The sequence below is a fragment of the Podarcis liolepis genome (genome assembly GCF_965112155.1).
Source record: "Podarcis liolepis genome assembly, chromosome: 5".
In the NCBI taxonomy this organism is placed as follows: domain Eukaryota; kingdom Metazoa; phylum Chordata; class Lepidosauria; order Squamata; family Lacertidae; genus Podarcis; species Podarcis liolepis.
In genome coordinates this window covers 2,584,510-2,610,518 of record NC_139556.1, presented here as the reverse complement: position 1 = coordinate 2,610,518, position 26,009 = coordinate 2,584,510, and the positions used below count along the sequence as shown (strand labels likewise).

Below are 26,009 nucleotides of genomic sequence, written 5' to 3'. Positions count from 1 at the left end.
GAACATCACAAAAACAGCATAAATAACATAGAATAACTAACAAATCATCAGTGAAACAATTGCAATCCAAAAAAAAACCACTGTTAACAAAGCAACAACTGAAAACACCACCACAATTAAAGCAAAAGTCATATGTGATTTTCCTTGGTAGTGAGAGAAGTTGGGTGTGGTTGCTTGTCTTGGCTGTATAATCAAATAGAAAGAACTCCAGTGACACGGGTGTAAAACCACATATGCCCACTATTAAGTATTACCACCCCACCTCCCTCTCCCCCACCTCTCCCCCCTTCTCCTTCCCCAACAGTATTCGAAACACATTCTCACATCAAAAGTAAAGAAGATTCTACAATTTGGAAAAAAGAGAACGCATGTTCTTTTGTAAAACTAGAAAATCTTTATTTGTCCTATTTGATTAAGAAATCAATACTGCATTTATGAGCTATAAAACAGTATTCATAACAACAGGAGCCAAGAAACAAACTAAGCAGGGTTACGTTCAGGCACACTCCACACCCCCATGACTCATAATCTTTCAGTGCATTAAAATACCCTTGCAAATAATGCCTGTGGCAGCAACTCCCTTCTGAAGGTTCCTCAGGCTGCAGGTGGGGCAGCCCAGGTGAAACCATGGCAAAGAGACTCTCCAGAGGAAGAACTGTGAGGGGAGAAACAGCTCCCCCATGAAGACCCCTAGGGCTGGAGGGTGGGGCAAGACAGGTGTAAAAAGGCAGGTTGCCGATTTTTTTTAATATAGCAAAGCACTACAGTGCTACACGAAAGAGCAACTTTTAAAATTAAAGGTGATAAAATGCTGCCTGACACAAAGGCTATATTGATGTGTGACGAGCTGTGAAAGGGTCACCTGCTCACATCCAAACCACACCTCTTAACGCTTGAAGGGCATCTATAACTTTAGGGATTGTGCTCCTCTTCTACATTTCTTTAGGGATTGTGCTCCTCTTCTACATTTCTCAAAGACAGACGCAGCCTTGGGAAAGTGAACAGGGCTGTTCTCCCTTAAAGGCCTTGTGTGGAAGCATCCTTCGATGCATGCAGTAGATGCTTGATCACTATTATTTCCTCTATTTCTGATGTTAAAGAGATGATCACTGGTCTCTGAAGTCAAAATGTCACCAGCTGCACACAAGAGGGACCAGCACGGTTGCAAAAGTACGAAACATTTAGGAACAAAAGCCATCACACTGAAGACTTGAAGTGTTTGGTGTGCATGCAATATTGGCTGAATGTTGGAGGAGTGGAAAGCAGGTGGAGGAACAGAGAGAAGTATCCGGAAAAGAAGCACTTCATACCATGACGTTTTGTAAGTTCCACTTTATTTGCTTGTAGTACAAAGATTAAATCTATAGCAGAAATCACTTAATTTGCACCTTCTACTCTAAAATGCATATTTCTATCATATGCTGCTGCTTAAAGTTCAAGGCTTACACAGTACTTGTCACATAGGCTGCTGAACTTTTGTGTGACTAGAATTTGTGGCTCCATTGTATAGAAGACATGCTATGTGTTCAGCAAATTTTGCACTAAGATGACAGGCCACAATCTTGAAAATTTCCTGCAGAATCCCCACTGATATGAACAGGAGATACCAAAGAGAATTTATTTTCTCTAAAATTCAATAGTTTTGCATTTTATTTTATTTTTTTAAAGTTTCTTTACAATTAGATGTATTATTGGGATTTTGTATTTGATCTTTCTTGGGAGCCTAATTTAGGATGTTTGATCCCTTTGCTCATTATTCCCCCAATTCATTTGAGACTTCTGAAGATGGTAGTAAAACATGTGCTTGTTAAAGAAAGCTTGTAGTGTGTGACCTGTTTGACACTAAGCAAGTTATTCAGTCTTGGGATTGGGACATATTCTGAAAGTCAACATTTGCCAAGTCAACCCCTGAAAGTTACACTTTGCTAAAATAACATATAGGGTTGTTGCTAGCCAATCATAAATATAGCGTGCATTTTTTAAAAACAATCCTACAATATCATGACTTATTTGCTACCCTCTGGTGGTGACATTTAACACAGTAGCAAAATTATATGCACGTTACTTAGAGATATGCCCCTCTGTTTTCAAGAGGGCTCACCTCCCAGTGTGTGTGTGTGTGTGTGTGTGTGTGTTTTAGGATTGCACCTTTAGGATGCCTCCAGGTAGGTGTGTGTTGTGGGATCTGTGCTCTCAAACACAAGGTTTTTTGCTGCATCCATATGACATCATGGTAATCAAAATGCAAGCCCATATTTTCCCCATTTAATTTAGTGTTCTCTTTTCTGGGGTAAGTGTAAAAACACCACCACCACCTGTTGTCAATGACCCATTTGCAATTTCTCAGCAAAACCTTTATGGTATGAAACCCCTATGTTGTGCTCTACTACATCACTTAAAGTCATTGCACCTATGCAATATTTATCTATGAAATGCCCTTAAAATGTAGCTTAATATCCAATAGCCAAGATGTTCAAGATAGACGGAGAGGAAGGTCATTCAAGCTATTGTCTGTTGATGTGTTTGGATAGGCTGTGTGTGCTAAAGAGAGATAAGACTGGTCATGCAATGGTTATTAAAATACAGCTCCAACACAAGCAGACTCCTGCAGTCCACATAATTTGCATGGCTTTGCTTCCCCCTAACGTTATTATTCATTTTATCCTTTTTTGCATAATTCTGGTTTTGCCAGTTGTGGAGAAGAGCAAAGGCACTGAAGATCTGCCCCTCCCAAATCACTGGGACTCTTCCTTTGCTTCACTTCCCAGCTTTCAGAAGCAATGTCTACAATTGCAGGTCTGTATTTGCAACTGAAAGAGGGTGAAGTCTTCCTTTTAACATAGCAAGCAAAATGAAGAATGGTGTACCCTGTATCCTGTTCTGTACTTTATGGGAGTTCCTGTGCAATTGCAGCTTCTACGGAGCCTTAGGAATGGGCTTGGTCCTTTAAGTGTAGTTATTTCAGTGCAGGCTTCCATAGTCATCGGCTGATAGATATGGACTGCTGAATTGTTGCTCTACCTGAACTACACTGAATGAGGCAGGATCTTGGTAGTTTTATTTCTTATGTTTTTAACCAGCCCTTCTCCAGCATACCTACTGGCTACTGGCTATGACAATGATTGACATAAAGGGGTAGCAAATGAGCTGCCTTGCGTGTTCAATTTAACCAACACAATTTTCATTGTTGAGCTGGAGGATTTAACTATTGGTAACACCCCCTGGCATAATTATAAGATTTTAGCAGCAGGAAAAATTCTGAGGTACAGTTAAAATGTGGTGATAGCACAGAGAAGTTGGAGTCATGCTGAAAGTCATGATGACCCTTCATTGCCCCCAGGTGGTAAGTTTTTAATAAAATATGCAGAGAGGTGATAGAACAGTCATAAATGCTCGTTAGTTATATGTATGGTAATCACAGTTCATTATTCTTCTAATCTGGTGATAAAACTTTCCTCTTTAATCAATCAACAAGTCTAAACAGGAAAACAGCTCAGGCTTGTTTCCTTACTTGCAGTGCAAACTTGTTCAGTGCATGCCTACTGCTTAGTCGCACTTTCTTCACTGGGGCTTTCTGCCATGGCTGGGCTGCCTGGGGCTGATGGATGCTCTAGTCCAAACACCTGGTGGGCACCAGGCTGACACACTGCATTGCAGCCTCTGTGCGAAAATTAAATCCTCCATCTGAACTATCTTATAAAAACGGTTCTAGAAGAGATTAATCAGACACAGCTTTATATTTATTTGTTACAAAAAAACACACTTGGGCCAAAAGCAACCTAGTTTTTCTTCAAAGTCCTGGAATCTCCCTTTTTTGAAGATTGGTGTTGAGAATGAGTTTTCTTTTCCAAATCTTGCCTTATTTCCACTGGAAACTCATTTAAGTGTAACTTAAGACAGGGAAGGCAGAATCTTTTTGCGTAGAAAAGGCTACAGTCCTGAAAAAGAACAGAGAAATTCCTAAACTCACCAAACAACACATTACATCTACTCTTATGTATGGCCCCAATCCAGCCAAAAGGTTAGTCCAAGTGCTTTTGATGAGGCATAGTTGTGACCAACTCATTTCTTAGCTTTGAAACTCAAAGGACTCGACTGCTCCTCCCGCTCTAGAAGCCCCCTTGTGCTCAGCAATGAAGATACATACAGATCCAGCCACTACTTAAGATTTAACAGCCAGTCTTGCCATCTGGGGTGGCTTGCGCTCCACCTGCTTGTATGAACTCTTTTAAACATTCCTAACAAGCAGCCTCTGTTTGTTTACTACATTTTACTACACCCATTTTCAGCAAGTGCAATACACTGCTGGGCCCACACCCAATGGAGCAGTAGCTCGGTCGCAGCTGGATTGAGGGTGACTAATTAATGAAGCGAAATATAAGATCAAAGGTTTCTTTAATCCAGCAGGTGAATTAAGATGTCCACAATCCTCCTCCACTTAAGGAAATCGTGGTCAGAAGACGTGGTGATGGTCACTGGCAGAGCAGTCCAACCCTGTTCATGTCTACTCAGAAGACCCACTATGTCCAGTAGAGCTTTCTCCCAGGTAAATGTGCACAGGATTGCTTTTTAATTTAAGAAAATCTGCAAAGCCATAGTCTCTCAATGGCTAAATGGAAGCTCCAAGGTCAGAGGCAATGAAAAGCTGAATACCAAAAGCTGTGGGCAAACAACACAGCAACACTCTTCTTGCTTTCAAGCCCTGCTCACCATCTTCACTGCAGCCTTTATGGAAGCTTACCTCATGCTCTCTAGCCATGTGGAACTACCACTCCCATCACCCCTGACTCTTGACCAGGTTGAATGGCGCGGGTGGGAGCTGGAGTTCAACATATGCAGGGAATCAGAGTGCAGAAGGTTGACCTATGGCCAACATTAATGGACCCTTGGCCTGACTGCATAGGGCTCCCTGGTCAATTACAACTTGTGCAAGGTCTGTATAACGAGCCTAAATAAATATATTTTGCTATAGGCCAATGAAGGGTGTAAGATCTGTTCCAGGAGGAGGCCAAAACTGATTCCTATCAGACTTGCTTCGAACAAATCTGGAATCCTTAGCTCAATATCATTTTAGAGAACTGGAAGCGGGGAAAGAAATGGGTTATGAATTACATTTTTCAGAGAATCTTACAGTTGGAAGGGAAAGATTTAGCATGTAGCAGATGTGATGAAACAGTTCCTCAAGTTGCACAACTTGGGAAAATCCGTTTTTCCTGCAACGCCTCATAATGGTTCCTTATATCCACAACTCCTTCAAGTAAGGGCTGCCTGTCATGACGCAACATGTGGCATTGTGGCTATAGGAGATAACATCCAGAGAAGCTTGCAACACCAAAGCAACCCACAGATCTTCATCACAAAAGAAGCCAAACAAAGCTCAAAAGCTAAGAAACAGTCTCCAAAAAGGACTGTGCCGTTTGCTATGTCCTGTGCAAACGAAAATAAATGGCAGAATTCTTGTTGCCCCCCAAAGCTCTAGAAACACAGCCTAGGGGAGAATTGCTGGGGGCTCCTCAAGGGACACTCTCAATGCTTCAGCAAAATCCAATTTTTAGGATTCTTTGGAGGAAGTCACAAAAATGAAAATGGCATAAAACCAATATACATTTGTAGTATAAGTATTCCCTTCATGGTCAAATCATTCAGGCATTAGGTATGGTATGTTGCTATGGTGAGCAATGTAAACAACAGGCTCACACTGGGCACTGTGACTGGTACCAACTGTCCTGAGATCACGAACACACCCACCCAGTAGTTAAGTTCCTGCGGTTCCATGGCATATTTATGAACATCCAAGCAGCTGAAGGGCAAGTATGAGATGGCCAATTGTTCACCTGCTGGTGAAGACTTTCTGTTGAGCCTGGCAGGAGATTCACAGAAGGCCCGGGAACAGAATGACCCTGAACTGTTGATAAGAAAATGACCAGAGAAAAGGAGCCCTTAAGGTGTTGATCCTTCAGAGGGCCATTAAAAAAACTGAATTATGGAACTGTATTTTAAAGTAGGATATAAAAGGTAATGCAAAGCAAGGGTGGAAAAAAGGTTATGTTCCACTTGGCTTGCTTTTCAGCCTCTAGGTCACAGCCTATGAAACTAACATCAGAGATATAAACGCAGCAGGCATCACGTGCTACTTACTGTGCCAACACACACATGCTTGCAACACAAACTGCACTGAGATCCAAGTATAAGGAATTTGTCCTTGTCAGAGGTGAATGGATCCTTCATGACATAGCATTCCTCCAGAAGGCTGGGAAAGAATCATTCCACATTTTAAAGAGATAGCACTGGCAAGGAGCAACTCACATTCCCATATCCAATCTTAAGGACCAGGTCAGTGGCTAATATTCAACAGGGACTGTATCTGCAGTGAGTAAAGGGCTGCAGCGCTAATGGCACTGAGTCAGGGCAGAGCCAGAGGAGAGGCATGATGCCCTTCCCACAGGCATTCCATTCACCACTGTGGGAAACAGCATACCAGACCTCCCTCAAAAGTGAAGCTTTGGCTGAATCCTTCCCTAAGCTCCCCTCTTCAGCTGACTTTCTCAAGACAGAGGCAAAGGCTCCAGAGCGCCACACCCCCTCCCAGCAAGAACCACAACAGTGGGGATGTCGGGAGTTGCTTTCTTTCCGGCCTTCAGCAACCAACTCCGTGCATGAGCCAAGACACAGGCAAATAGGAGTGCGCAGCTGAGGTGCAAGAGAAGAGAAGGGATCTGCCAGAGACGGCAACCGTTTTGTGCCCTCTCTGGAATTAACCTGCTGTTTCCAAAGGACAATTCTCACACTCCCAAAGGGCACAGAACAACCCGGCCCCAACCCTGCCTGCCTTTGGCAGACACCAGATGCTGAATGCTCCAGGGACCAAAATAGATTTTCTCCTCATGAAACTAGGGGACTCTTGAATGCAGCTGGAAAACAGTGAAGGGTCACTGTGAGGCAAAGGAACAGTTTTGTTTATCACTGACAGGTTAATTGAAAATGATCCTTCTCCCCACTCCCTGCAAAAAGGAAGGGATAGAAACATGGTCCCCATTAAATATCAAGCTCTCAATAAAACTGTGTCCCATGTCAGATGGCAGCAGTTTCCGCTGTCTTATGAGCAAGCCATTCTTGAATCCATAATGCAGGATTCGGCAACCTGGTGCCCTCCAGATGTTTTGACGACAACTCCCTTCAGCACAGGCCAGCATGACCACGGCTGACTGTGGCCGCTGGAAGTTGTAGCCGAAAACATCTGGAGGGCATCACTTTGCAGTAAGGCCAGAGCTATAGGTCACACTCTGGAACTTTCATTCTCAGTTCTCAGGAAACAGTGAGCAGACCTCAGGATTTCTAGAAGGGAATTCTTGAGACCCTCACCAAGTATAATTTCTGGATCTCTTGAGAAGTGAACTTATAAGAACCAGTAGTTCTTGGATGCCTGTTTGCCACATTCCTACTTTATGTGGCTAGAGGCCCGACATCAGTTCATCTTGAAGGTGCCACAAGCCTCTTTGTACTTTTTTGAAAGCAAGACTCCTCAAATATTTCAGTCCTAGCTACACATTTGGCAAAAAACACATGACTGGGACTCCCTTTCTCTGTGCAGGTGCAGACCTAGTTTTCAGAAGACACAGGTGTGGGGAAGTGCTTACACACAGAAACTGTTACTTTTCCCAATTTCATAGGAAAATCTGCTTGGGGTGTAGCAAGGAGAAAGCAGCAGACAAAGGAAGGGAAGGGCAGCTGGGGAACACCCATCACAGCTGCTCTGCAAATCACTGCAAAAAGAGACCAGGTGGCTGAAATTCCCACCTCTGGGCTAGCCACTGGCCCTCGGCTACATGGCATTGATCATTCAAAGGAGCTGCTTGCCCTAGTGGAGATACTATCATTGGTGGACAGCACAGGGAGTAAGTGGTAAGAGATGTACTTACGTAACACAGGCAGCATTTGGAGGCTTCTCTCCGTAGTAGCTGTACGGGGCAGTTAATCCACACAACTCACACTCAAAAGTGCCACAGCACTGGGACTCCTTGCTGCACTTCATCTCAGAATGCTGCCGACCAAATGCCCAAACAGATGGATTTGTACGTGGAGCCACTCAGCTGGTCCAGGACTGTCCAGAGTGGTCCACATGTGCTGCACCTGAAACTGAAAGCTAGACTTGTATTAGCAGCACCCCATGGGAGGGGGAGGGGGACCAATCACAGCCCTGGGTCTTAATTACCTCCAGTGTCGGCCTTGCATCTGGCTGGCCACCATACGGGGAACAGAAGGTGGGGTGAGGTGGGCTTTTCATTGAAATAGGGATCTTCTCATCTGCTCAAAACAGTCAGCCGTTTCATAACAGCCAGTGTGGAATTCAGATGGGAGTTATTATTTGCTTACTCTGAAAATGTGTGGAACTCATGTCACCAAATATTCTGGGGTCAGCAGCTGGGGATAAGACAAACCTAGAACTTTTGAGTGTTCAAAGCAGACGCAACCTTTTACAAAGAGTGAGGAGGAAAGGACTCTTCCCCCAACAGGTACAGAAGAGACAGCAGAGGAAAGGAGGCAGGGAGGAAGAGGAAGAAGAATGACGGACAGGCCTGGTTACAGGAGCGCATGGGGATCAGGTTACAGGTTTTAGCTTATTCATTACTACAATCTTGTAGATGAGAGTATCTCCATATTGCAGTTTGTAGGCATGTGTAGGATACATGAGTGCTAAGGCTAAGGAGTTATAATAGCTTGCCAAAGATCACCTGTAAATTCATGCCAGATATGAGATTTGAAGTGGGGACTAAATAGAGTGGTACCTCGGTTTAAGAACAGCCCTGCTTATCAACTATTTGGTTTACGAACTCTGCAAAACCGGAAATTGTGTCCCGGTTTGCGAACTTTACCTCGGTCTAAGAACGGAATCCGAACGGTGGAAGGGCATCGGCAGCGGGAGGCCTCATTAGGGAAAGTGCGCCTCGGTTTAAGAACGGTTTTAAGAACGGACTTCCAGAACAGATGAAGTTTGTAAACCGAGGTACCACTGTATTGACTATGCACCAAAACTCTCAGCACTTACAAACTTAGTGTACCTGGGAAATAAGTCAGAAATCTCCTTCTGGTGTTCTAATTTTGAATGTATAGCAGGGATTGGTGTTGTTGTTGTTTAATTAAAAAGAAATGGAGGTGGAGCATTTAGTCGCAACAGGGCTGTGTTGTGCAACTGCCGTGACAGTCTAGGTGGCTCCACGTGAAATCCTTAAACGAGTTAACCATGATTGGTGTAGAGTATAATGAGATTTCACTGAGAAGACAGCATGATGTTGAACCAGTAGGAGACTGTCATTATCATACAACTATTTGCACTAGAAGACATGCTATTTACCACCATGCGCCCAGTTTATATGCTCAACCAACTGAGGGTTGTTATTTCCACAGGGTGGGAGCACTGGGATACGATGCTTGAACATGCTGGGCCAATGTCCTTCACCCTCAAAAGTGTTGTGGGGGAGGGGAGGATAGTCACACAAATCAAGCCTAAAGGCATAGAGGCCGATGCATGCCGTGCCCACATAACACATGTGCACTGCTGGGAGGGAATCTTCAGGCATGTGAATGTGTGAGCTGGGCGCCAGTAAGGATGGAGGTTCCTTCCAGAAGCTCCCTTACAAATCCAAATAGAACAGCAAAGTAAAGTGGGCAGGTATCGTGTTTTACTTGCTTCTCATCTTCTTATGCAACCCTTTAGGAGTGACTATTTTTATGTGGCTTTTAATTCTCCACAGCTGCTCTTTATCAGCTAATTGTTCTGCATATTAAGGAAGCACAAACAGATTTACTTTGCACAGACAAGCCTGAACTGAATCTTGGGTTTATGTCAGGGAGGCCTTCCATACCCTTTATTTAATTTTACCAGATTAAATTCATACTGGCACTTGTGGCCTTCCTCTGCTGCATGGAGTTCGCACACATGGTTATTTAAATGCCAAGGAGGACCAATTAGCATATTTACAGCATTGGATAGCAGAGTGTTCTCAGGATCAAGCTGCCCCCCTCTACCCCTGAAGGTGTAAACTGCCTCCTCACCTCCACTCAGACATGATTAAAGGGGTCTCCAAGATATTAGAAAGTAGGAAATGGGATGCAACAAAACCCTCAAATCATGTTGTTAGCAGTGGCGTAGCGTGGGGGGTGCAGGGGGGGCCGGCCGCACCGGGCGCAACATCTGGGGGGGCGCACTCGCCGCCTCCGGAGTCGCCGAAGAGCCTCGGGCGCAGGCTGTAGCAAAGCCCCATGTCTCGCGGAACCGACGAGCTGGCAGCGGCTCTCAGCGCTGGCGACGGTCCCCACGCGTCAGGACCGCGGAGGGTGCGCCAGGCAGCCCCTCCTCACAGCCCCGCCGCCGCCGCCGCTGCTGCAGCTGCTGGGCCATGTTGCATTTTCCTCGCCTCTCTGCCCTCCTCCTCAAGCGGCGTCGTTTGGGCAGCAGCGCCAGCGGCAACTCGCCTCAGATCACCTGACACGGACCCGCCGCCGCTGTGGCTACCTTACCATAAATACTCCAGCCCAGGCAGCAGCAAGAAGAAGCTGGCAGCAGCGGCAGGTTAGGGGTTAGGGGGCGCAAATTACTTGCCTTGCCCCGGGTTAGGGGGCGCAAATTACTTGCCTTGCCCCGGGTGCTGACAACCCACGCTACGCCGCTGGTTGTTAGAGAGCAATAAAATAAGAAGTTTGAAGAGAACATACATTGTATTAGCTGCATATATGCCAACCATAGAATGCACATCAACGGCAAAACATGGAAGTCCCCTCCTCATTGACTAAGAGTTGATAAAATAGCTGACTTCCATGTTTTGCCGTTGATGTGCATTCTATGGTTGGCATATATGCAGCTAATACAATGTAAATATTTGGAGTTGGTGTGCTCATCATCATTTTTTCATTTATTGGTAATTATATTAAGTAACTCAATTTGCAAATGTAAAATGAAGGTATCAGATATTTATTTTTTAAAAGGGGCATTGCAATACTAGCTGAGGGAGAAGTGACAGGGATAATCCCATATGCTCAGCTGGTTGTAACCCACCAGCATTTGTGGAGCTGACAGCAGGCACCTTTTCTGAATGTGTGCTCTGCGTCAGAAACAGAGATGGAGAGGTGCAGGCAGGTGAGAAAGACCAAGAGCATGAATTTGTGACCTGTGAATGGGAGGGAGAGAGGAAGAGGCATGTGTGGTGATGAGACTGGTTCCAGCAGGACCTTGCAGACTTACCACCTGACGCTGGCTGGGTGTGAAGAGCAACAGCAAACGACCCTCTTCTAATTTTGTTATGCCACAAACCCCAAATAGCAGCCAGTTTGTGGTACCCGCAGCATTTTCTCAAACTTCGCTATGTGCCTCTTGGTCCACAAAGTTTGGCAAGCCCTGCAGTCAAGGTCAGGAGCTCATTCAAGAATCCCGTGAATGCCAGAGGATGCCCTGCGAAGGTGTGAGCACCGCTGCCCTCTAGAGGGCAGGAACAGGACTTCCCGGTGCGCATCCCGCCCGCCCCGCCCCCTCCCCGTGAGAAAACTCACAAAGCCGCAATAAAACTGCCAGCACATTGGCAAAGTGAAGCGGGGGCCGGTATGGTTTCAAATTGGATGGGGGGGCCGCATGTTGAAACCACTAGATGACTCTCGAGGGTTGACTAAGACGCGGCGGGAAGGAAGAGACACTTCTGACATGTGCACTCCGAGGGCAAGAGGGAGACGCGCCTCCGAGGGCCAGGAGTCTCCTCCCTCGCTCGCCAAACCTCTTCCCCCCTGGCGCTTCCCGGCAGCAAGGCGGGCCCCGATTCCGCCCTAGAGCAGTCGAGTCCGAAGTGTCACTTACGCGCGGGGCTCCCTGGCCGAAGGGGCCGCTTCCTAAGGTCCGCGGCCCAGCGAGGAGCCACCAAGTCTCTCTGCGCCCACGTTTTGCTCGGAGACGAGCGCTGCTGCAAACAAAAGACCTTTACTTCCGAGGAAGCAGCGGCCAGGACCAGGCAGCTGCCGGCAGAAAGAGAAGGCGGGGCTTCAGCTCATGCTCAGTGCAACGCCCCTTCCCTCCTTAAGTCAGCTTCGAGTCAGAGCCGCCTGTAAAAATGAATCCAGAAGCCGCAGCAGCGCCGCGCGGCTCTCCCGGCTCGGCAGCCGCTTCCTGGGCCTCGGATCCGGCCCCTCCTTTTAAAGCACGAGCGCGAGAGAAAGGCTCCCGTCGGGGAAGCAGAAACGTTGCAGTCGCCCCGCGGGGAACCAGAGGCCTCTCGCGGCCGCCTTGACGCCTTCAAATTCTGAGATAGTTCCCTTCCTCGGACGCAAGTCCCACTTCCAGGACTTCATTTCCGAGCAAACCTATAAATAGGACCAGCGGAAGTGAAGTCTGCAAGCAATAAAAAATACCCATTGGAATTAAATCCCGCTGAAAGGGACAGGTCTAGACTCCATGGAAATCATAGAGTTGTCCACCCCCCCCCCCTGCAAGGCAAGAATCTAAACTAAATCATGCAGGTGATAAAAACCAGTGCCGTTCTAGTCCCTCCACAGGTATAAAATAAACCTGGCCACACCAGTTTTTGAGGGAGGCGGAATTCAATACATTGTCATCAAATTTCACATTATCATAATAATAAATTTATTATTTATACCCTGCCCATCTGGCTGGGTTTCCCCAGCCACTCTGGGCAGCTTCCAATGGAATATTAAAATACAATAACCTATTAAACATTAAAAGCTTCCCTATACAGGGCTGCCTTCAAATGTCTTCTAAAAGTCTGGTAGTTGTTTTTCTCTTTGACATGGGGAGGTTTTATTATTATTATTATTATTATTATTATTATTATTATTTTGCATTGAGTGATTTTCATTGACACTAAATGCAAAGAGATTTTCACCTTGTTCCTGATGTAGATCTTCACTCAGCCTCTAGTTCCCTGGCGGGGGGGGGTGCCATTTTCTGGTTCGCCTCTGGTGCCAAAATGTCTTGGGCTGGCCCTGAATTAGCATGCCTGAATAGATCTTCCCTGCAGGCTCATTGGCAACGTCTCTCTAGAGAGGAAGGGAGACTGCTGCTTCTTTTCCTTGCTCCTCTCAGAGCTCGCTTGCTTGGAGAGGGTGGGTAGGCATGTATGTGCCGGCAGCGGCAGCAGGAGGGCCGGGAGCCCTAAGAGTTGGCAGTGGGCCCTGGGCTGAGGTGTGGGTCTTGGCAAGTGGTTAGTGATGCTGACTGTCAATGTTGACTGATTACAAACACACCCCTGTAGCAGCTGCCCTTGGAAATGCCCTCACTACTTGGAGAATTGGGGAGCTGCAGGTGTGAAACCGTAAGCTCAATACAAACTTTAAAGGGGTATCATTTTGTAAAGGTTCAGCTCTAATTCTTCAGTAAAGATAAACAATAGTTCTTCAGTAAAATCTGCAGATAGGAAAACTTGGCTCGACTGACTAATTTTAGCCAGGATTCTGTATTCTGTTGCTTTGGCTCTTAGTTTGATTGTTAAGACATGTGATGATGTAACTTAATAGTTTCCCCTCCTATCATAAGTTTTTTTCTCATTTCCAGAAACATTTCTGGTGGCCACTGCAAAGCCTCTGAGGTGGAGGGCACTAATTTGGGGGTGGCATCCACACAACATTGTGCTGGAGTCAACAGCATCCCATTTCTCCCCACCCTTCCTTGGGGGAGGGGATCTAGTTTGTGCAGTTAAGGGTGGCGTAGGGGCAAAAGCTTCAAAGCTGCAGCTGTTTCAAAGTGGAACCATTTGATTTGGGGAGGCGATTGATGTCTGACGTGTTTTGTGGCATTTCTTGGGAGAGCTGCTCTACTGCCATGCTTCCTCAGCTCTGGTTTGGCACAGCTATCCAGCTATCTATCTATCTATCTATCTATCTATCTATCTATCTATCTATCTATCATCTTTGTAGCAGTGGAGCAGGACTTGTGCACCATTAAAAAGTCTAACCTGGAATTTTGCTGCTCAACTCTGTTCATGTGTGTAAAGTTTGCAAAACAGGTGAGGCATCAAAGGTGCTTGGGGTGAAATGGGCTGGCTCCTCAGTAGTGCCTCCTTCCCTTCCTGCAGAAACCAAGTCTGACTGGTTGTGATTCTCTTGTGGCACTGGTGGGATGTGTTAAGTTTGTAAAAGGAAAGGGGCAGTAGGGAGGGGGACAGCAAGGAAGGGTCAAGCAAGCCCTTTGCCCTTTGCCATGTAGCCTCAAACTGCCCACTCAGTCCACTACACTGGGCAAGGGAATGACGACAAGCACTGTAAAACATTCCAGGCCGGGCTTGTTGCTGGTGGCCAAGTTCTGCTCAGCTCCTATTTAAGCACACACACGTGCAAGGGCAGCAAGAATTGTGCACAACAATTGCACAATCCATGGTACACTCAGATGCTTTCCGTGGCCAGACAATTACAAAAAAATACTCCTAGCTTGGTCATTTTTGTACATGCTCTGTGAAGTGCAGCATATGGGAAGCGTGGAGAAAGGGCAGGGAGGGAGGGAGGGAAAAATAGGCACTTTCAGTTATGCGCCATGCATTGGTGGTGCCTGGATACCATAGATGTAAAAATGTATAAATCTGTAAGGAATGGTGCTGTACTAAATGATATTCTGATAAAAGTGGAATGAGAAGGTAAAGAAATCAGCAATTTCCATCCAAAAGCACCTTTACATCTGTAAAAGGAATGGACCCCCCCCCCACTCTGTCTATACCAAATGCCAGAATTTCAGCTAGTGTGGAAGTAACATAGGCAGAGCATTTTATGTCCTGCCTCATACTAGACTTTTAGTGTTCAATATTTATTGGACCACATATGTACCACGTTTCACTTTGCTAAGTATCCCTAACCAGGTTCAAAGGAGTTGCAGGGTTGCATGGGCTAACCCCATTGCTCCCATTGCTGACACACCGATTGGCCTCCCACTCACCCAGGAGCACATGCAAACTGATGTACACATGCAGAGCTGCTCCATGGCAAAGGCTGGTGGTGATGGGCCTGGCCCAATCAGGAACACCTCTTCAGAGGAAGCCCTCTAGATGTGTAGTTTTACTTCTTATGTATGCTGAAGACACAGTTGCTAGGGGTGCCATGAGCAGGGGTTGGGGTAGCCTTACACAATAGGGTTCTTCTGAAATATCTTTAATAACCCATGAATTAGTGGGCTGGTCTCTAGATTCAGTAGCATATATACTGCATTTGTCAACATGAGTACTGTACAGTCTGTGCACACCATAGCTATTTGCATGCTCCGCTGCATCTGCATAAGCACATGCATGGCACAGTAGTCCGACAAACATATGGGGTACAAAAGATGAAATCAAGGGCAATGTGTTTCATTCCTGAATGCTATTACCCCTCATGGCTCTGCAATTGATCCAGCCTGATATTAATAATGCCACAAAGTAATTGTAAAATAATAGTAGTAATGACACACAAATAAAATAGTGAAGCAAACAAGACGCCTCATGCAAATGACAGGACAGTTTTACTATTAAGGTTACAGTCTTCCTCTTTGGCAAAAAGGCACTCATTACACTTCACACACACCCTCTCATCTCAGACATTGTATATTGCTGTATTTTAAGAGATGAAGAGATAATAAATTAGATCACCCAAATGAAATCTCTATTTGAAACAACAACAATAATAACAGGGTTTTTGAGTGCAGGATACATACACCAAAGACCTGTTCCCCAACCCTTTCCTGCAGTTTTATAACACCCTCCCTCCTTGTTTTCTCACCTGGCAAGAGAGGTTGAGGGAGGCACGGGTGGAGGTGTAAGAAACTGAGGTTACACCGATACTGGTTCTTCATCCAGACTAGTGGTATGGGAGTGCTTGCAGTTAATTAAGTGTAATCATTCCATAATAGCTTCTGTGAATAAATGGGATGATGTGGAGGGCGGCACTGAAAAGCAGTTTCATTAGGAATTAGCACTGGTTAATATTCGGAGCAATCCATTTTTCCTTACTTCTTCCTTTCTGTCTTTTTAAATGTGCAGTTTTCATTCAGTTTTGAAAAAGCCAGCTTAAGAATCAAATGACAAGATAAACCATTTTTTTGCCGTTTATTTTTCTGGCTTTGAGCCCCAGGTGATGTGTGCTTTTCCTCTCAGGGTGCCCAAACAGAACTCTGTTGAAAAGCTCTGCCTCAGCTGTGGACGCTGACCTGCAGGTTACAAAAAACCAGACCCTGCGAATCTTATGAAACAGAAAATTCACTACCTCTGCTTCATCAGAGGGCTCCTCATAGACGGGTTGCTTCATGTCCTCGTAGGCAGACATAATCACAGCTTGAAATAAATTGATCAAAACGCAGATCATCACCATCATGAATGAAGCTAGAAAGAGACCCCCCAGAATCCTATTGGATGTAAAGGCAGTGTCTTTAAAAGCCGAAACACAGTAAGAGAATACTGTCTGAGCAGAATGAGTCATTGTGTTGTAATTCCATTCGTGTTGTCCAAATACCAGGTAACCAAATGCCATGTATACAAAGAAGTACACCGCCACCACCAAAGCCATAGAACAGATGCCAGGAAGGGCTGCTAAAATAGATCGCTGAGCCAGGCGCACATCGTAAAAGAATCGGGAATATCGGAGAGTTTTCAAAACTATGAGGAAGACCAAGAAACCCAGAGTTATCCGCAATGTTTGATCAACATGGGAAACTTTATGGAACGGAACAAATTCATCTGGATGAAGTAAAAACAATTCTGTTATTGCAGAAGCCAATTTAAATTTGAAGGCAAGCTGCAAAAGGAAGAAGACACACACACCCTTTATCCCAAAATTAATTAAATTTGAAACAGTTTTTATATATTTTAGCCTTTGTTGCTCCACCACAGAAAATTCATCAATGATGTAAAAGACAAGAATATAGCCAACAGCTATATAGACAAACTTTTTCATACCACTTAGCTGCTTGAAAATGGGGAGTGTGTATGAATGGATCATCAAGCTTGTGTTAACAGGGCCTAAATTAGAAATCTCAAATACAACTGAGATACTGCAAAATAAATCGACATCTGGATTAAAAGTTGTCATCTCAACTATCAGTGCCCAGGTATTTTCATCAAGCCAGCTGCTCCCTTTTAAAGCATTGATTCTTTTTGTTGAGTTATGCAGTTGCTCTTCTGGATAAAAATCAAAAGTGTATCCTCCTGCTCCATAAGTGTTTAGTTCTCCATATGAATTATATTGCCAAGGATCAGGGAGGGAGTGGTAAGTGAAGCCTGGAAAATTGGCAAAATTATTTGAAACAGACCTATTGGCTGTGTTTGCCCAAGACCCAAAGTGGTTTCTTTGCTCTTCACTGTCATGGCCATACTTGTGAAGGCAATGGCTTGTACTAATCACAAATTTATGTACAAAACTATGTGGATAGAAACATTCTTTTATTGTATTCTTTGCTCTAACTTGCCGCATTCTGGGTAACCCAAGGATTTTGGACCAGGTATCTGAAATATAGGATGGTTTGTTATTGTTGTGGATCAAAGGCAGAAAGACATTGCTAAGCCAACTGTAAATGTGCTCTATTTTAGTGATACTTGAAAGCTCCGGAGAGAACTTGTTTTGAATATCCTGGTTGTAGTAAAAACTAGCAGTGTTTTCCATTGAGTAAGCAATGTTTAAAACAAGAATTAAAAAGACAAAGTGACATATTATGTCCTTTATGAAAATGAAAGCTTGTTGTTCAATCTTCTGTTTTTTCTTAAAAATTGTGATTTCATCCTCTTCCAGGGGTTGGTAGTGCTTGGTACCTCTCGCTCTAACGAGATCATAATGCAATTCTCGCATATCATCAGCATCCATCGTTGCATCTTCCAGATTAATTTCTAAGAAGGTGTTTTTGCTTGACCATGGAACATTTTCACAGTATTTGGGATAAAGTGTCTCCAAGGCTGAAAAAATCCCTATGGTCAGAGTTTGAAGCAAAAATACACATGCAGAAAAAGAGATGGTGGATGCTGCTAGCCACTCGAATGATGTTTCATAGTCATAGTGCAGACCATAAAATATGATAAAAAATGATGACACGGCAGATATGACCAAGGCCACCACCCACAAAATAGATTGATTCCACCATGAAAACACTATTTGTGGCTTTCTATAAAAGAGCATGTGGGGACTGTTTGGTGGTTTTATCTGAGGATACATATCATTCTTTACATAATTATTACTAGAATTGATATTGGGCTTAGAATCTTGGGTTATGTCCTCTTCTGTTGCAATTACATTTGCATCACCCTCAGAAATTGTGCAGTTGGTCCAGCTTTTTCCTGCCTGTCGCCATTTTATCTTTTTTGATTGTTCCAGTTCGGATGATTCTGAGACACTGGAAGGCCTCCTTGGGAAATTAGGTCCTGGGATGTTTGAACCAGTTTCTACAAGGTACCACTTCTGCAGACGCTCCTGCCAATTTCGAAAGTCCCCAGACATGAAAGCAGAGTATTCTGGAGGGTAGGTCTCCATTGCATTCAGTGATGAAGATTCCTTCTGAGAATATTTCAGGGAAGCTGTTACAATCATTTGCAAAGGAAAAGCAATGAAAGCACTTTGGATTCCGATTATGATGGATCTCAAATATTGTAACTCTTCAGAAAACATGTTTCGATCCTCATCTGAGTTGAAGAACATAACGTTGATAAGCAGGATGCACAATAGTATTGCTAAACAACAAGAAAGCCGTTGAAGCCTGTTCAAAGAAGTTGTACAGACAGGAGCAAAGATCGAGAACCATAAGTGACAATCCACCAGGTCATTGGCAATGTTTATCATTAAGAAATCAATTTTGTTTAAAGGTGCTGCTGGCTGAGTAACAACTAATGTCCTCTCTATTAGGCCGTCTGCCTTGTCAAGAGCAAACCATTTCCGGCACATGAACACCCAAGACTGCTTGGAGTATATGTTCTCCACTTTGACTCTACTCAAGAACCAATCAGGGGATGAACCTGCGTTATTGTGCCAGACTTGAAGGCAATAAACTTCTCCGAGGTCATTCTTACTCGTCAAGAGAAAAGTATCAATGGCCCCTCGAAGAAAAGTCGGGTGTTTGGGGTGTCTTAAGCAATGTACGTCACTGACAGCACTTTGGCCGATTAGCTGAATAAAAACATTGGCTGTGGTTGCTGCTCCAAAACGGCTGCCTGTGTATATTGTGACCAAGTAGCACACTTGATCAAAAGGATCATTGTCTGGCAAGACTATGGCATGGTCTCTGCTCTTCAAATCGGCCCTATCTTTTCTTATTGTCCAAATAGCCAAGAAGATGTATACTATCAAAATGAAAAGGACCGTCAACATTGTCACAGGATTTTTGTCGTTTTGGGTTAACTGGACCTTTTTCATTTCTACTGGACTGGGATATGCAGTTACTTCTCCAGCCAAAAAGTTGATGTTATCTCTGTAGGTTCTTCTTGGCTGAGAATTTGCAGTCCTTGGAATACGCTTTTTGCCTGTGCAAATGCAATGTAATTTTTGCCAGCTGGTCTGAGGGCCAAGGCTGCAGAGGTCTTCTTTCCAATGACTTTGGACTCCATCCATGTGTAAGCAGTTGGCAGTAAAAATCACAATGCCAACTAGCTGACTTACAGAAAGGTCGGATTGTAAAACAATGGATATGTTCAGTTGTTTTGCACTGTTGCCTTGGAATATTGTTCTGAGCAATGTCTGGGAAAGACAAAATATGTACGGAGTCTGAAGTGCACAGCCATTATTACTGGAGATATTTCTCCTTGGTATTGCAGGTTTGTTATGGAAAATACTAAAAGCCGCTACAGCAAGATTGCTGTTCCTTAAACCTAGGTATACAAATGCCTGGAAAGTGACCTTTAGTTTTGGCATAATCTGAATGAAAATATCTTTGGAATTCTTACAGACTTCAAAACTAAATTCTCCAGTTGTTTTAGGGAGTTTGCTGCCATGTCCCATCATCAACTCAAAGATGACAGTTTCTTCATTTTTTCTGGTCATTATAATTTCTGCTGTATCAGGCATGATTCCAAGCATGTCACCATTAGATTTGGTCCCTGTCATCTTGAATCCAGTCACCATTGTGCCAATGTTATCTGTATTTGGCAACCAAGGAAAAGGATTCTTGTCAAACTCATAAACAACAGTGGAGATCACAGCATCCACTGGTAATTCATTGTTCTCCTGTCTCATTTTGGGATAAAAGCAGTTCCTGCAGTCTTTTCTCTTTGAGAAAGCACTGATAACATCCCACTTTTCATCTTTTCTTAATGTGATGCTCCAACCATTGGCTTCCATAATAGTTTCACTCTCTCCAGGAACTTTACCTTGTAAAATTAGGTCCGCTAAAATCTCACTGACAGAGATGGTTTCCTTAACCCCATTTTTGTGAACAGTTCTATGTTCTAACAGAGCAGCTTTCAGGACATTGGACAACCCTGCAAAAATACTAGTGCAAAGAACCTCTATTTCTTTAGAACCTAGGTTGTCATTGCTCTGCCTTTGCACTTCTTCACTTAAATCTTTGAGTTTTCTGATGGCAAGTAGTTGCGATTTCCTATTTATTTCAGTGGTTTCCTGTGTTATCTGAGAAATACTTGAGATCATTTGGTTTGTCCCTGTTACGTCTATTGTAGGGATAGCTGCAGACCTATTTAGAAGGATTTCCCGCAGTTCAGTTTTAGAGGAATGAAATTTTTGCAAGGTTTCAATATCATTTAAAGTAGAAGCCACCATGTAGACAAAATAACCTGCCCTAAAATAGTCTCCACTTTTGAGAAAATATGCTATTGGAGCTGTGGGTCCATGGGTTAAATCATGTAATTCATTTATTATGGCATCATTTTGCTTACCTTTCAATGGACTATTCACTGTTGTCTGTAAAGTTATTTGGGAGTATGCTCCAAGTGAATCATAAATTTCAACATATACTGTTAAAGCACCAGTGGGTAAAAAAGTTGGTGGAGTTTTAGGCTGATGCCCACAATACACAATTGTCCCCAATATACCGTTGTGTGGAGAATGTAGTCTAGTAGAGGTCCATTTATCTGATACTGCTTTGACTTTATATGTAAGAGGCAAATTTTTATCTTTAAACCCACTACAGTGAACAATGAATTTTGTTAAGAATGACATTCCCATGGCAGGGCTAAGGACACACTTTCCCGGTACTGGTGGAAAGTTTACAAAAAATAAGTAACTATAGACTGATGACTCTCCTTTCCACATGCTCACTTTTAAAACAAGCATATATGATTGTTCTCTCATATTCACAAAACTCAAAGAACGTATACATAAGTATGGACTTGATCTCCCAGTTGTAGTCTTAGAGTCCCAGTCAAAATGTATTTCGGTGGAACTTGGTGAGAAAAGTGACCAATGGTAGAGTGGTCTGCTAGATTTTCTGCAATTTAGACATTTACCAGAAAGACAAAATCTTTCTGTTGGTATTATTGACCTACCACAATTTTCAATACAGGTAATATTCAGCATCAGTGCAGAGTCAGGCCGCACATGTATCATTTGCTGAGCTTGAGCTGTTCGGCTTCCTTTTTGAACTACCAGGAGAAAATAATAAACAACATTTTCCTGAAGCGTTTTGGGTAGAACTGTTTGAACTGGGTCAGAGGAAGCTGTCCATTTCAAATCCACTTGTTCTGGATAACATTTTCCATTTCCACTTAAGATCATGGATGCAAAGTCTGTTTTTTGTTTAGTGCAATACCAAGTAAATGTGAGTCCTTCAAAGGGTTCGGCTGCATCAGGATCAGAAGAAGCGGATCCATCCAGAGTCCACTGGCTAGAAAAACCAACTGTCTGCACAGCACCTCCAGCAATGACAGCCACAAGACTGCCTGGTCCAATCGCTACAAACACTGAATCAGAGTCTTCCACACTCTCCAAAGTATCCATTGCAATTAATTTCACTGTAAAATTAAAGAGGTACAAACCATAATCTAAGCTAGATGCAGGAACTTCTAACATGAGAAGATTTCTGCTTCCAATGCCAGGTGCATTAAATGGTTTTGACCAGTCTGGAGTACTGTTCACATCTGGGATTTTAAAGATTTTCCAGGTTAGGTCTCGTAGTTTAGAACCTGGACAATTCACCTCTGTGTCAGCAGACAAAGTAAATGGTACCCTTTTAATATGGTTTAAGATACAGTTTTTAGGATGAGGTTTCTGGATCTTCACTTTCTTAATTAAACAACTCATTTGAAGGCAAGTCACTGTGGATTCCACAGTCTTTGAAGCATAAGTGTGGACTGTAGCTTTCAAAGCAGCTTGAGTATTCCCAGTTCTTGTGCAGTTTACTTGGGCTACATACCCTGCATACAGGGCAGGGTTGAAAGGTAAAACTGTATGAGGAATGAATTGGGCAGCATTTCTGACATGATCCCTGTAAGCATAGGTATTGTTCCAAAAGAGGTATTCTTTCCTTGAATCAAAATATTCTAAGTTGAAGGCCCACTTGAATTGAAGGAGAGGGTGCTGCACTGGAATAAACCACACAATATAGACCACACTTTGTAAAAAAGAAGGACCACTGTTGAAAATGTGAATTTCTATATCTTTCCTTGAAAAATAACTCAGAAGGGCTCCTTTCCTGTTAAGGTATAGATGTACACTGAACTTGTACCACCGTAGTTGAATAAACTCTATTGCGATCAAATAAGACAGAGACTGATGCTGATAGAAAAAGTAGTGCGTGCTTGAGAGGTTGCCAGAGGAACTGGCAGCATTTCCTCCTTGGGCGAAATAGTAAAGCCCCTGCGTGCGGCTAAAAATGTAAGTGCCCATCTTGATTTTCTGTGTGTTGAGAGTGAGGTGCGCCCGGGGCTCACTCTTTGATGTTAGATTTAAGGTGGTATTAGAGTAACCAAGTTCTCCACCTAGCTCCCCAGAGGCCGCCTCGTCTACACAGAAGTAGATACTGGCCACTGTTTTCTTCCTGGAATGCTGTGGGATATGCATAACAGTGTAATTGTTCTGTAGAGCATACGGATTGTAGAAAGTAGACCAGACCCTTCTACCCTTAACATCCCATAGTCTGTAGGCCATTTTTTGGGAGTTGACAGGTAGGAGGCTCCAAGAGAGGCTGATGGTCTTATGAGAGATGCTGAGCAATTTGGAATGGGTACTGCAAATGTGTAGCAGAATGGGTTCCACCTGCAAATCGAGGCTAAGGCTAATCTGGGGCCTCTGCTTAATGTGGAGGGACGAAATATATATCCCTTGGTGCGTGTAATGCACAGTCAGGCGATAGCTGAAGAAGGATTTGCACTTGTGGTGCAGTTCACCACTATGGTAGTGGGCAAAGTGTGCAGAATCTGGATGATAGCTGGTGGGGAGGAGACGACCCTGCCGACTGCTGTAGTGATAACGCCAACTTGAAGTGTTGAGGTGTGCACACCAGCCCAGCTGCACCAGCTGCCACTCGTGGATGGGACGTGTGAGCGGCCAAAGCAGGAAGAGTTGGACATCCTGCCCAAACACTTCAATGCTCAGGTTGCGGTGGAGGCATGCAGTTGCTGTGCAGGAAGGTGACGCACACTGTATGAGGATGCAGCGGGATGGATGGATGTCTCCTCTTGCTAACTTAGGGCCCAGCACTATCCGGCCTGACCAAAGAATCATATTACACATGAAAGCAACCTTCCAGTGCCAGCAGCAGTGAGCAGATGGTAATACTGTCTGCTGCTTCCCAGTCCTTGAAACAAATCTTACAGCTGTTAAATGATTATGCCCAGGATGCCCATCCTGCAGACATGAAGCCTGGAGTTTGTCCTCTTGTAGCTGATGGATGTAGTTTTGTTGGTCAGAGCATGTGACCAGCAATGGAGGTAGCAGCAAATAAGGGGTCATGGCTGCTGCGTATTGAAAACGACCCCAGCCTAAGAAGAGGAGAGTGAAGAATAATAGAAGGTGCATCTTGAGGATGAGAAAAAAAACTTGGACCAGAAGCAGCCACTGTCTCCTGATAGCCCCAACTGCCATAGAGTGAATGACTGGGGATTCTAGAATTCTACTCATCACTGGGCAACCAGTATCCATGCTTCCCAGCTCATCAAAATAAAAATAAAAATCTCCTCCCTTGATCATAGTACCTGAACAGCAGCAGTTCCCTAAGGTCTCAGGAAGATGGTTTTAAGAAGCTGTTTCTTAAAACCCCATAAATTCATCCTCCTCAGAGGAGGAAGAATGAAAAACACTACATACTGTAATTCCTCTGATGGCTGAAGTAATCCCCCACTCCAGTTTTTGGAATTGTGCCCTAGGCACTTCAGAGGACGCTGCAGCCTTTTGCTGAGGGAGAGGAGTAGATTTTATCAGGTCGCCCTCTTCTTGATTCTATCTCAGCACAGCCTGCCTTTTTCTGCAAGCACAGTGTCTCTGCAGCACAGTCTATATGCTTAGACTCCTGCACTGCTTTCCGTGGACCCACAAGAGGGTTCAGGTATTGTTGCTGCCACCATCTCTGGCTCTGATGTCCTTCTGGGTACAGAAGAGGAATAACTCAATAAAATAGCCCTTCAGCAGGGCTAAGGCTAGATAGGCACCTGTGCCAGGAGTGAGGGCGCAAGGCCACCAACCACACAGCAAGCATTTTGGGTGGGAAACTGCAGGCAAGCAGTAGGACTACTCTGAGGCTCCCCCCCCCCCGTCATGTCCTCTGATCACTCCCACCCGACAGCAGCAGCAAGGAAAGGGGGAACATGAAGAAAGGTTCTTTGTAATTTCATAAAGTTTAGTGGAAAAAATAGCTGCAGAAGGAAACTAAATGTGGGTGGGGGAAGGCGCACAGCCACTCTGGAGGGCAAGGAGAAGGGCTGTGAGGGAGCTCAGGAAGAATAATCAGTAAGGCAGATAAGGCTAAAGTCAATTAGAACAAAGATAAGATCAGGAAATAAAAAGGCCCAGAGCAAATAAAAGGCTGGCTACTGTCAACAAGGCAGAGAAGAAAGCTGGAGATGTGCTGGCCCACTTCTCAGAAATCTTTGCTCCTTCCTTGTCATGTGACCAGGGATAGCACCCGACCCAGTGCCTGAATGGCACCAGAAATAAATATGCCATTTTAAAAAATAAAAAATTAAAAGACCCAACGTGCAGCATTGATAGAACAAGTTAATTGTAAGTAGTCAACTGCTGCCTCTGCTGGGGTTGGGTGGGATTTCTGAATGTTGATTGTTGCTTCGTGTTTCTCATATAAATAAGTAAAAATAATAAAGTATTTGTGGGGGGGACCCATTTGAGAATACTGAGGGATGGGGCTTGCCTTATCTAATGTGGAACTGAATCCCATAACTCTGGGGCCACTGCCAAAATGGCCCTGTTCCATGTGCCCAACAACCTTTTAATCTTTACTTGCAGACATCTCAACGGGGCCTCCAAGATCATAGAGTACACATAGGTGGATACAGCTGCAGGCAAAAAGTAAGGTAACCTAGGCCCAAACCATTCAGGGATTTAAAGGTAATCACCAGGACTTTGAATAGGGTCTGGAAATACACTGATACAATATGTATTCTGACCATCTGGGGGTGGCTGGCACTATGGTCTAAACCAGTGTTTCCCAACCTTTTTTGGGCAAAGGCACACTTGTTTCATGAAAAAAATCTCGAGGCACACCACCATTACAGCCCCGTGACGTCAGCGCGCAGCGTCACGCCGGGAGGGACATGAATTGCTAGCAAATTACATAATCACCTCCTTGAGGGCTGGCTCATCTTCTCCGAAGGCAGAACCCCATTAATTAACAGCACAGACTCACACCATAGCCAAGACGAAGGGGGGAAAACCTCAGTCATGCACAGTCATGCACATGTGGGGGCTAAATGAGGACGAAGACCGGGCAGAGAGCAGGGTTCAAATCACCCCACCTGGCCAGGACAATCCCTGGGTGCTCCCTTGGGCCACTCGCCTGACCCACCTCGCAGGGCTGTTGTTGCGAGGATAACACGGGGAGAACCACGCGCGCCCCCGGGAGCTCCTTGGAGGAGAAAGCGGGCGATGAATGCAATGCACGAAATATATGAGAGGCG

At 44.5% G+C, this 26,009-nt stretch overlaps 2 protein-coding genes across 9 annotated transcripts in view; one reads left to right on the top strand and one right to left on the bottom strand.

The window, feature by feature from the left end:
* Nucleotides 1–374: 374 nt before the first annotated feature.
* Nucleotides 375–25,499, bottom strand: CDPF1 (cysteine rich DPF motif domain containing 1). Of its 7 annotated transcripts, XM_083503305.1 has the most exons (5): nucleotides 12,882–13,085; nucleotides 11,843–12,370; nucleotides 7,920–8,136; nucleotides 6,139–6,250; nucleotides 375–3,938 (listed from the first exon to the last, which is right to left on the bottom strand). In XM_083503305.1, exons 3-5 carry the CDS (start codon nucleotides 8,030–8,032, stop codon nucleotides 3,780–3,782), a joined length of 384 nt encoding a protein of 127 aa, XP_083359431.1. In that variant the 5' UTR covers nucleotides 8,033–8,136; nucleotides 11,843–12,370; nucleotides 12,882–13,085; the 3' UTR covers nucleotides 375–3,779. The 7 variants fall into 7 exon arrangements, 4 of the variants coding, with proteins under 4 accessions (XP_083359431.1, XP_083359433.1, XP_083359432.1 ...); XM_083503307.1 differs by lacking the exon at nucleotides 11,843–12,370; XM_083503306.1 differs by lacking the exon at nucleotides 12,882–13,085 and having other exon boundaries at nucleotides 11,850–11,868.
* The window catches only part of TTC38 (tetratricopeptide repeat domain 38), a 256,120-nt gene continuing 232,802 nt past the window's right edge, over nucleotides 2,692–26,009 (top strand). Inside the window, exons 1-2 of one of the 2 annotated variants that reach the window (XM_083503399.1) lie at nucleotides 2,692–2,796; nucleotides 4,405–4,546. In XM_083503399.1, the coding sequence (XP_083359525.1) occupies nucleotides 4,418–4,546 (129 nt within the window). In that variant the 5' untranslated portion in view covers nucleotides 2,692–2,796; nucleotides 4,405–4,417. Of the gene's footprint in view, nucleotides 2,797–3,953; nucleotides 4,547–26,009 lie in introns of those variants that run through there. The other variant, XM_083503400.1, reaches the window with a different exon arrangement.

Coding starts and splice junctions, on each gene's coding strand:
- CDPF1 (XM_083503305.1), bottom strand. CDS start 8,032: ATGAAGTGCAGCAAGGAGTCCCAGTGCTGTGGCACTTTTGAGTGTGAG. Junction 6,251..7,919: donor CCAAATGCTGCCTGTGTTAC/GTAAGTACATCT, acceptor ATTCTTTCCCAG/CCTTCTGGAGGAATGCTATG. Junction 3,939..6,138: donor AGCATGTGTGTGTTGGCACA/GTAAGTAGCACG, acceptor GTTCTTTTTCAG/GACTGTAGCCTTTTCTACGC.